Genomic DNA, 12,176 nt, shown 5'->3' with positions numbered 1-12,176 from the left:
AATACCAAGTGGTCAGCCCCGAGTACATACATACATGTAACATTATAGTGACTGTGTAGGTAGCTTTCGTGTATTTAGGGACACACACACAAACACACACAGACAAACACATACACATGTATGTAATAATAATTAATTTTTAAAAAGAGGCCTTGAATTTGAGAAAGAAAAAGGAGACACATATACAGGTGGGTTTGAAGGACAGAAAAGAAGCAGGAGAAATGTTTTAGTTAAATCATAATTTCAAAAATAAAAGAAATAATTAAAAACATACAGAAACAGTAAATTAAGACAGCGTTGGTACTAGGAGGTTCATTGTATACCTGTCAGGTATAACACTAAAGAGTCCCACCCACAGCAGTACCTTAGGTAGGTAACAGTTAAGATAGGGAAATTTATTTGTTCAATGGTTAAAAGAAATTCCCTAGGACAGAACACTTCACAAAATCAACCGAAGCTCCAAAGGGTATTTTAAAATTTTAATTAGAAGTATTTTAATAGAGAGTAGACTATTGTTCAAAATACTTAAAATGAATTCATTTTTTCCAAAGTGTTAACTTTAGTCCATTAGATGTTGAAATTATTAAAATTATGAACACAGAGTTGTATTAAAGAAAAATGTTAATTTCATGAATTTTAATAGCACACAGAATGTCTGAGTTATAACTAAGGTCATATCAGGTATTTGAGGTCCACATTCAAATTCTTCATTCTCATGGGAATCATTAAGAAGTGTTCAAACAATGACAAAGTGTGTGTTTCAATTCATCTACGGAGTGCATGTTGAAAACAGGTCATTCTCAGTGCCGAAAAGGAAGAAGTGAAGTGCAAAATAAGTTTATTATTCTTCATTATTAAAAAAGGGCAGATGGTTGGATAGCATGTTGCCCAAAATGAATTAATTCCCTCCAATCTTGGAATTTTTGTTTGTGCATAAAACCCATAAAGGGTGATCAAGTTGTTCAACCAATAGAAGATCCCAAAACAGCTCACCAGCAGCAAGATGCTGTGAGTGGCTCTGAGCTCAGGAGATTGCTGGCTGGAGAGGCTTGGGCTGCGGAGATACTGGGCTCTCTTGTGGTGTCTGTAGAGGAGAATTACCATGTACAGGCTGGTGCACATCATGATGCCCACATATAAGAGATCATGCATGAATATGATACTCAAAAATGATCCTGAATTATTGTTCCCAAAATTCCTGTTTTGACAGTAAGCATGCAAATATCCATTTCCAAGATGAGTAGAATTGGTTTTGGCTATTACAATTTCAACCATATATCCATAGATAGCCAGGTTAATGAGCCAGGAGCAAAGTAAAAAAGCAAACATCCACGTTGAGAGTTTGTGCTTAAGCCACACCCACTGAGAATTATTGGGAGTCACGGTGACAGCTTGAAATGTGCTTAGAATACAGGTGGTACTGATGGACAGACCGCGGGAAATTCTGTATATACATAAAACAACCTTACAGCCGACATCATCCAGAAAATTGGGCACTCCAAAGGAGGCCACGATATCCGGTATCAACGTGAATATGATCGTCACCATATTAGCTATTGTCAGGTGCATGAAAAGCAGATCTATTAACTTCTTAAAATGAGGCTTAAAGAAGAAAGTGTAAATATATAAAATGAACAGTGATGTGTTCCCTATGACACCAACACATAACTGAGATATGAGAAAGACCCCCAAGACAGCATATCTCAGAATCATGATGTTTGTCAGATGTGATAGGTCTGGAGTGACAAATAAATGGACTGCATCATCAATCTATTTTTAAAATGGCAATTTTGGGAAAACTTATGATTGCCAGCTCAGGAGGAGAGGGCATATATGATGAAATGTCCAACTCCTTTCTTTTCTTTTCATTTTTGTCTTTTTGAATAGGGTTTTTCCAAGTTTCACGGGCTGTTCTGGAACTAGGAACTTGCTCTGTATCTTAGGCTGGTCTTGACCTCACCAAGATCCACCTATCTTTGTCTTTTAAGTGCTGGAATTATAGGACTGTGCCCCACTGATTAAAAAAATTTCCAAATCCTTTGGAGGTTAGGTCCACAGATGACTCTTAGCAACTGCGTTCCAGGTATTCTTGACCATCTTAGAGAATAGAATAAAGTGTTGCAAAGTAGGCAGTCGAATCCACCTGATATTCTGAACACTATTAAGTCAGGTTGAAGGATGTGTTGACCTAGGTGAAAACCAAATTTGCATGTTATAAGAATTTTAAAAGTTATATATTTTTGTGTATGGGAAATTTGCCTGCATGTCTGCGCACTATACGCTTGCCTGGGAATCAAACCCTGGCACTCTGTAAGAGCAACAACAGTCTTTAACTGTGAAACCATCCCTCCAAGCCCCAGGATTTTTCATTCATCAGTTGATATTGTTTCCATGTTTATAACAATATTTGTTTCTAACACATATATAGTAACATGTGTACTTGAACGTCAGTGTTTAGGCTGCAGATACATTTCTGTAGCTTAGTGATGAGTAAATACTCAGATTTTCCATGTGGGACTCTGCCTCTCATTTCACCTTACAGGGTAACCAGCACGTCCTGAAGCATTTCTTTTCATTTGTCTATTACTGACAACTTAGAGCTGAGCTGCTGATATGCAGACAGTGACAGCAAGGGTGAGACTGCGTATCCCACAGTGTTGAGCAATCTTCACAAAAGTGTGTTTCCTGTGACATTTGGTCATTGACACAATCAGGCTGATTCTGGCTGATAACCCACTGTAACAAAGAGTTATATATTTTGCAACATCTGAATTACATTTCCATTAGAAAATTCTTCTCTTGCAGAAGCAGAGATCTCAGGTGCACAGTTACACAGAAAATGGCAAAGACATGATACTCATGAAGTTTAACCTTAAATTTTACAACATAGTAATATCACCCATGTTCAATAGATTTGGGGGAGTTTTACTGTATATTAATTTTAGAGCCATTCCTCCACTGATCTAATTATTCTGTCACCTGAAATACAAACCTTTTTTATTTGGCAGACATCTGTAAATTCCTCAGCAGTCTCTTTTATTCTGACAAGGTCAATTAGACTTTTCTCAGTGTGCCCTTCTGAATTTCTCCATGCACCTCAAATCGCTGCCTTGACAAGAGTGCCTATCTAGCCAATGTAGTCTATCATGAGTGATCAACATTTAAATTACTTAATCAATTCCACTACACAGAGATATTGTTCTTCCACAATCCCAGTTATTCCTTTTATCAGTGTTCAACTTGTTTCATGACTTATCATTGTTTGCCACTGTCACAAATTATATAGTTAGACCGCACCCACCCTCCTCTAAGCTTTGAAAACACATCTCATCTCTACTGTGCCATATGGCTTTTGCTGACCCACATTTATTTCTTGCATCCTTCACATCTTGCAAGTGTTATCCTGGATTGATTGTCATTTTCCTCGCCATCACCAGAATTTTTTTTACGCATGTTTTCTCTTTGCTCTGTATCTACCCTTAAATGCCCTAACTTTTCATAATTTTGTTACTCAGCATGGTCCTGAAAATTCCCTCCAGCAGCCATGTTATTACAATTTTTTCATGCAAAGAATAAAAGTTTGGGATAAAATGTCATGCTGTCATCTGAACCCAGATAAACAGAATTATAATATGACTTTTAAGGAAGATGCTATCAATGGAATCTAAAAAGATTATCAAGTCCTATTTTTGACATTCAAAAAACTGAAACTACCAGATTGTGGTGGCACACTCCTTTATTCCTAGCCTTTTGGAGGCAGACACAGGTGGATATCAGTGAGATTGAGGCCAGCTTGTTCTACAAAGCGAGTTCCAGGACAGTTAGTGCTACACTGAGAAACCCTGTATCAAAAAACAAGGAAAAAACAAACAAAAAAAAGGAAATTTGAATACCGATGAATAGACATATTCCTAAACAGCAGAGAAACTGCTATCTGTATGTCAAAAAGATGTGATGAATTTAAAATCATTGTTATCATACTTAATTGTATACATGCGTCAAATATTCAAGAATAAAAATTACAATAAAAACTAACCTTAGTAAAGATACAGATGCTTTTAAAAACAAAGAAATATGCTATGCAGTTGTGTAAAAATATATGTAAGTAATGAAAACTAACTGTGATAATCTTAATGCGACCACATTCACTTCCACAAAATACAGATGACACACAGTATTTGGAATAGGCTATTTGAATTTTACTGAGAGCAAAACTGGAAGTGTTCTCTGTTTTCTTTCTGTGAATGAAACCGTCAGCATGATGGCACATTGAGGGAGAATGAAAAAATCCACATTCTGCCAGTGCTAAGAGTCACCATTTTACATCAATTCAAATATATCAAGCACAATGGAGAGGTTAAAGTTCCCTTGTGCAAATTATGAGAGTGTCACTATGAACATGGGAAACATTAGTCTTTACAGCATTGCATACACTGTATATGAATTCAACTTGATTAAGAAACATGCAAAATTTAAAAACTGGAAAGACATTTTCAAACTAGAAAAAATTTTCATCTTAAATAAGTTCTCTTTCACAAAAGAAATGCTAAGGGGACACACTTATATATGCAGTCAACCAACTTCTGCAGTAGCTTAAAACTCAAAATTGAAAATAAAAATATACAATTATCATCTATACATATTCAAGCTTAGAACGTTAGATAAGGCATAACGATCAGAAGAAATAAGATGGCATTTATTTTCAAGACAGGGTTTTTCTGTGTAGCCCTGACTGTCGTGGAGTTCACTCTGTAGACAGGACTAATTTTGAACTCACTGAGATTCCTTGCCTCTCTCTGCCTTCCAGTGCTGGAAGTCAAAGTGTTTGTCACCATCCCCACCTTGATGGGAAATCTTAACAACGGCTTTTTGCAGTTAACCAAGCCAACAGATAAAAGAGAAAATGGGATATAAAAATTTGAGCTAGAGAACCTGGAGAGATGGCTCAGTGGTAAAGAACACAGGCTGCTCTTTCAGAGGAGACAGGTTCATTCCCAGCACCCACATAGCGACTCATAACTGTCTGTACCTGCATTTCCAGGGGATCTGACAATCTCATCCAGACATGAACACAGGAAAGCCCCAATGGACATAAACAAATATTAAATACATTATTTAAAAGGAAAATCTTTAAAATTATTAAGCTGGACAACTGGTCACCTCAGTGTAACCAAACTGCACAGTTAAAGAACAGCAGCAATCGTTTGCCATGCGGCACATAGGAATTGAGAAGCCAATGTGACTGTATAACCAATGTCAAAGAAAGGGTCATCAATGGTCTAGTTTGCTGTTAGACTAAATTTTATGTGTATAATGCTGTATTATAGAGAAACTTAGTAGGACTGGAGGGATGACTCTGAGATCAAGGTGTTTGTCATGTGAGCACTGGAAAGTGAGCTCAAACACCAAGCACTTACACAAGGCTGAGTGTGGTGGGTTAGACAGGCTGGTGACAGGTGGATCCCCAAAGCCCATCGAACAAGTGATTGAGCCAACTGATGTGCTCCAGGAGGAATGAGAGATTCTGTTTCAAAAAAATTAGGAGTAGGTAGAGGAAGGCAAATGATGTCAGTGTCTCTCCTGTACACACACGAACAAGCAATCACACAGTCTCAAATGTGCAAAGACCTCACACAACAGAGAGTGAAAAACTACCAATTCCCATCATGTTAAAAACAAATGAATATCTTGGCAATGACAGAATGAAAAAGTTCATTGTGAAAATGAACTGTAGAGTGTCTCTTGTAGAAATGTGTGTGTGAAATAGATAATAGACGTTAGGAAACAATAGAATAATAGTGAAAATGATTGCAGTTGAAATCTAAAATAAAGGAGCAGAATAAATAAAAGCAGAACAAAAGCAAGCAACAGATATATACAGGAAACATAAAGCGAAGGCCACCACCTTGAAGGGAATCCTGCAACACTGCTCTGTGAGACTGCACTGTTGTCCAGGAGGAAAGACAGAGACTAGGACAGAATGCTGCATACAGCGTCTGGACAACGGCAAATGCATCTTCAAAGATTATGTTATGAGTATATAGGCTTTAAGAGGAATGTGCAAAATCCTCTAAGATGTAACATCCCTCCAAAGATTTTAGAATTCTAAATTGTCATAGATGGGCAATATTCCCATGAGATCGAATCATTGACTAGATCATATGAAAACGTCTTAACGAAGAAGGAAAATGGGGGCTTGAAATGTCTCAGTGGTTAAGAGCACTGGCTGGTCTACCTGAGAGCCTGGCTTTGGTTACCAACACCACACAGATGGCCTTAATTCTCTGTAATACCGGTTCTAGGGCATCGGACATCTCAGACTGTTTTATTGGGGCATTGCACTCATGTGGGGCACAGAGATGCACGCAGGAAAATCACCACACAATATAATATACATGAATAAAAATTAAAAACAAAAATGGCTAAAGTATATGAAGATCAAGAGAAGTATTATACAGAAAAATAATGAAGGAAATAGAGTAAATGACAGAGAAGTAGGGGAAATATAAATCTAAAAACAAATCAAAACACACAAAGTGTAGGTATGGTAGACAGGGAAGAAGAGAGAAAGGTTTCCATACCTCCCTCTCACTCTGAGTGCTGAGGCTTCGAAGTCTTATTCAGGGCAGTTGAATCCCACTGGCGCAAAGCCTCATAGTCAAGAAGTGTTTTGGAAAAGCTGCCTAGCAGGAGCCATTACTAAATAAGGGACAAGATAAGAGGAGTCTTCCCAGTGGACACGGACTAGCTTGTCACCTATGGCGCCAGTGACCTTGTTAACTGTGCATCATTCTGATGCACTCCAAGGAAAATTTCATTCTCCCAATACAACGTGAGTCCCATGGTAATCGACTAAACCAACTAAATAAGAATGCAGTCTCTGTCTGAAGATGTGTGTGATTTTCCCAAGTTGAACTACATCAGAAAGTAATCTACAATCTAGAATATCATTAAAAGTTTTCACGCAGCTGTGGAAATTATCACAGCTATTATACCTTTTTTTCTGTCTTTCCCGCTTTCTCCCTCCCTTTCTCCCCCGTTTCTCTCTCCCTTTCTCCCTCCCTTTCTTCCTCCCTCCTTCTCTCTGTCTCTCTCTCTGTCTCTGTGTGTGTGTCTTTCTCTCTTTCTTTCAAGATAGGGTTTTTTTTTTAAATTTTTTTATTAATAAAAGGAGGATAAAGAAAAGAAAAAAAACAAACAAATTTCCACCTCCTCCCACCAGCCTCCCATTTCCCTCCCCCTCCTCCCACTCTTCTCCCCCTCCTCCCACCCCTCTCCCCTTCCCCCCCACTCCTCTCCCCCTCCCTTTCCAGTCCAAAGAGCTGTCAGGGTTCCCTGCCCTGTGGTACGTCCTAGGTCCTCCCCCCTCCATCCATATCTAGGAAGGTGAACATCCAGACTGGCTAGGCTCCCACCAAGCCAGCACATTGCATAGGATCAAAACCGCGTGCCATTGTCCTTGGCGTCTCATCAGCCCTCATTGTTCGCCATGTTCCGAGAGTCCAGTTTTATCCCATGCTTTTTCTGGTAACAGTCCAGCTGGCCTTGGTGAGCTCGCAGTAGATCATCTCCACTGTCTCAGTGGGTGGGTGCACTCCTCGTGGTCCCGACATCTTTGCTCATGTTCTCACTCCTTCTGCTCCTCATTGGGACCTTGGGAGCTCAGTCCAGTGCTCCAGTGTGGGTCTCTGTCTCTATCTCCATCCATCGCCAGATGCAAGTTCTAGGATGGTATGCAATATATTCGTCAGTATTGCTCTAGGGTAGGGTCATTTCAGGTTCCCTATCCTCAGCTGCCCAGGGAACTAACTGGGGACCTCAGCTTGGGCACCTGGGAGCCCCTCTAGGGTCAAGTCTCCTGCCCACCCTAAAGTGGGTCCCTTAACTAAGAATTGTGGTTCCGTGCTCCCCTATCCAACCTTCCTTTATCCCGATCCTCCTGTTTCCCCAAGTCCACCCTCCTTCCCTTCTACCTTTTCTCTCCCCATCTCCCCTAACCCCCATCCCACCCCACCCCCAAGATCCCACTTTTCCCCCCGGCAATTTTGTCTACTTCCCTTATCCAAGAGGATAACTATATGTTTTTCCTTGGGATCACCTTCTTACTTAGCTTCTTTAGATTCGCCTATTGTAGACTCCGTGAACCCTATTTATGGCTAGAAACCAATTATGAGTGAGTACATCCCATGTTCGTCTTTTTGGGCCTGGGATACCTCACTCAGGATAGTGTTTTCTATTTCCATCCATTTGCATGCAAAATTCGAGAAGTCATTGTGTTTTACCGCAACGTAGTACTCCAGTGTGTATATATTCCATACTTTCTTCATCCATTCTTCCATTGAAGGGCATCTAGGTTGTTTCCAGGTTCTGGCTATTACAAATAATACTGCTATGAACATAGTTGAACAAATGCTTTTGACATGTGATAGAGCATCTCTTGGGTAAATTCCCAAGAGTGGTATTGCTGGGTCCAGGGGTAGGTTGATCCCGAATTTCCGGAGAAACCGAAACACTGACTTCCACAGTGGTTGCACAAGATTGCATTCCCACCAGCAATGGATGAGGGTACCCCTTCCTCCACAGCCTCTCCAGCAAAGGCTATCCTTGGTGTTTTTGACTTTAGCCAATCTTACAGGTGTAAGATGATATCTCAAAGTTGTTTTGATTTGCATTTCCCTGATCGCTAAGGAGGTTGAGCATGACCTTAAGTGTCTTTTGGTCATTTGAACTTCTTCTGTTGAGAATTCTCTGTTCAGTTCAGCGCCCCATTTTTTAATTGGGTTAATTAGCATTTTAAAGTCTAGTTTCTTGAGTTCTCTATATATTTTGGAGATCAGACCTTTGTCTGTTGCGGGGTTGGTGAAGATCTTCTCCCAGTCAGTAGGTTGCCTTTGTGTCTTAGTGACAGTGTCCTTTGCTTTACAGAAGCTTCTCAGTTTTAGTAGGTCCCATTTATTCAATGTTGCCCTTAATGTCTGTGCTTCTGGGGTTATACCTAAGAAGCGATCGCCTGTGCCCATCTGTTGTAGGGTATTGCCCACTTTCTCTTCTATCAGGTTCAGTGTTTTCGGGCTGATATTGAGGTCTTTAATCCATTTGGACTTGAGTTTTGTGCACGGTGATAGATATGGGTCTATTTTCATTCTTCTACAGGTTGACATCCAGTTGTGCCAGCACCATTTGTTGAAGATGCTTTCTTTCTTCCAATGTAAACTTTTAGCTCCTTTATCGAAAATGAGGTGTTCATAGGTTTGTGGGATAAAGTCCGGGTCTTCTATACGATTCCATTGGTCGACTTCTCTGTTTTTATGCCAGTACCACCCTGTTTTCATTACTGTAGCTCTGTAATAGAGTTTGAAGTCAGGGATGGTAATGCCTCCAGAAGATCCTTTATTGTATAGGATTGTTTTGGCTATTCTGGGTTTTTTGTTTTTCCATATAAAGTTGATAATTGTCCTCTCCAGATCTGTGAAGAATTTTGATGGGATCTTGATGGGGATTGCATTGAATCTATAAATTGCCTTTGGTAGAATTGCCATTTTTACTATGTTGATCCTCCCAATCCAAGAGCAAGGGATGTCCATCCATTTTTTGGTATCCTCTTCAATTTCTTTCTTCAATGCCTTAAAGTTCTTGTCAAATAGATCTTTCACTTCCTTGGTTAGATTTACCCCAAGATATTTTATGCTGTTTGTGGCTATCGTGAATGGAGAAGCTTCTCTGATTTCCCTCTCTGCTTCCATATCCTTTGAGTATAGGAGGGCGACTGATTTTTTGGAGTTGATCTTGTATCCTGCCACATTACTAAAGCTGTTTATCAGCTGTAAAAGTTCTTTGGCGGAATTTTGGGGGTCGCTTATGTACACTATCATATCATCTGCGAATAACGAAAGTTTAACTTCTTCATTTCCAATTCGAATCCCCTTGATCCCATTATGCTGTCTTATTGCTATTGCTAGAACTTCCAGCACTATATTGAAGAGGTATGGCGAAAGTGGGCAGCCTTGTCGCGTTCCTGAGTTAAGCGGGATGGCTTTGAGTTTCTCTCCATTTAATTTGATGTTAGCTGTCGGCTTGCTGTATATAGCTTTTATTATATTTAGGTATGACCCTTGTATCCCTAATCTCTCCAAGACTTTTAACATAAATGGATGTTGAATTTTGTAAAATGCTTTTTCAGCATCTAATGAAATGATCATATGGTTTTTTTCTTTCAGTTTATTTATATGATGGATTACATTGATAGATTTTCGTATGTTGAACCAGCCCTGCATCTCAGGAATGAAGCCTACTTGATCATAATGGATAATTTTTCGGATGTGTTCTTGGATTCGGTTTGCCAGTATTTTGTTGAGGATTTTTGCGTCGATATTCATGAGTGAGATCGGCCTGTAATTCTCTTTCCTGGTTGAGTCTTTGTGTGGTTTTGGTATCAGAGTAACTGTAGCTTCATAAAAGGAATTTGGTAATGACCCTTCTGTTTCTATATTGTGGAATACATTGAGGAGTATAGGTATTAGGTCTTCTTGGAAGTTCTGGTAGAATTCCGCATTGAAACCATCTGGCCCTGGGCTTTTTTTGGTAGGGAGGTTTTTGATAACAGCTTCTAGTTCTTCGCGACTGACAGGTCTGTTTAGCTTGTTCACCTGGTCCTGATTTAATTTTGGTAAATCGTATTTATCTAAGAAAGTGTCCATTTCTTTTACATTTTCCAGTTTAGTGGCATACAAGCTTTTGTAGTAAGATCTAATGACTCTCTGAATTTCCTCTGTGTTTGTGGTTATGTCCCCCTTTTCATTTCTGATCTTATTAATTTGCAAATTTTCTCTCTGCCGTTTGATTAGTTTGGATAGGGGTTTGTCAATCTTGTTGATTTTTTCCAGGAACCAGCTTCTTGATTCATTGATTCTTTGGATTGTTTTTTGTGTTTCTATTTTGTTGATTTCAGCCCTCAGTTTGATTATTTCCAGTCTTCTACTCCTCCTAGGTGAGTCTGCTTCTTTTTTTTCTAGAGCTTTCAGGTGGGCTGTTAAGTCTCCAATATGTGCTTTCTCTGTTTTCTTTAAGTGGGCACTTAGTGCTATGAACTTTCCTCTCAGGACTGCTTTCATAGTGTCCCATAAGTTCGAGTATGTTGTTTCTTTATTTTCATTGAATTCAAGGAAGACTTTAATTTCTTTCTTTATTTCCTCCTTAATCCAGGTATGGTTCAGTAGTTGACTGTTCAGTTTCCATGAGTTTGTAGGCTTTCTGGGGGTAGCATTGTTGTTGAATTCTAACTTTAATCCATGGTGGTCTGATAAGACACAGGTGGTTAGTAATATTTTTTTGTAGCTGTGTAAGTTAGCTTTGTTACCAAGTATGTGGTCAATTTTCGAGAAGGTTCCATGAGCTGCAGAGAAAAAGGTATATTCTTTCCTATTTGGGTGGAATATTCTATAGATGTCTGTTAAGTCCATTTGCTTCATTACCTCCATTAATTCTCTAATTTCTCTGTTAGGTTTCTGTCTGATTGACCTGTCCATTGGTGAAAGAGGAGTGTTGAAGTCTCCTACTATTAATGTGTGCGGTTTGATGGCTGCCTTGAATTTTAGCAATGTTTCTTTTACATACGTGGGTGCTTTTATATTAGGGGCATAGATATTCAGGATTGAGATTTCTTCCTGATGAATTTTTCCTGTTATGAGTATAAAATGTCCCTCTCCATCTCTTTTGATTGATTTAAGTTTGAAGTCAACTTTGTTAGAAATTAGTATGGCCACACCTGCTTGTTTCTTAGGTCCATTTGCTTGATAAGCCTTTTCCCAGCCCTTTACTCTGAGTAGGTGCCTGTCTTTGTGGTTGAGGTGTGTTTCTTGTAGACAGCAGAATGTTGGATCCTGTTTTCGTATCCAGTCTCTTAGCCTGTGCCTTTTTATAGGTGAGTTGAGTCCATTGACATTAAGTGATATTAATGACCAGTGGTTGTTAACTCCGGTCACTTTTTAAGTAGTAGGGTTTGTGTGTTTCCCTTCTTTGAGTTGCGCTGGTGAAGGGTCTCTAGATGTCTGAGTTATTGAGGTCTTTGTTGGAGTCCTTGGTTAGTGATTTTCCTTCTATTATTTTCTGTAAGGCTGGATTTGTGGCTACGTATTGCTTAAATTTGTTTTTATCCTGGAAAATTTTGTTTTCTCCAT

At 39.3% G+C, this 12,176-nt stretch overlaps 1 protein-coding gene across 1 annotated transcript; it reads right to left on the bottom strand.

The window, feature by feature from the left end:
• Positions 1–765: 765 nt before the first annotated feature.
• On the bottom strand, positions 766–1,713 carry LOC142856237 (vomeronasal type-1 receptor 4-like). The gene has a single exon (XM_075983461.1). It carries the CDS (start codon positions 1,711–1,713, stop codon positions 766–768), a length of 948 nt encoding a protein of 315 aa, XP_075839576.1.
• Between the last annotated feature and the right edge of the window lie 10,463 nt (positions 1,714–12,176).

Source organism: Microtus pennsylvanicus, chromosome 1 (genome assembly GCF_037038515.1).
Source record: "Microtus pennsylvanicus isolate mMicPen1 chromosome 1, mMicPen1.hap1, whole genome shotgun sequence".
NCBI classification, from domain to species: Eukaryota; Metazoa; Chordata; class Mammalia; order Rodentia; family Cricetidae; genus Microtus; species Microtus pennsylvanicus.
Note: the sequence above shows the minus strand (reverse complement) of the source record. Positions and strands in the feature narration are given on the sequence as shown.

Coding starts and splice junctions, on each gene's coding strand:
- LOC142856237 (XM_075983461.1), bottom strand. CDS start 1,713: ATGATTCTGAGATATGCTGTCTTGGGGGTCTTTCTCATATCTCAGTTA.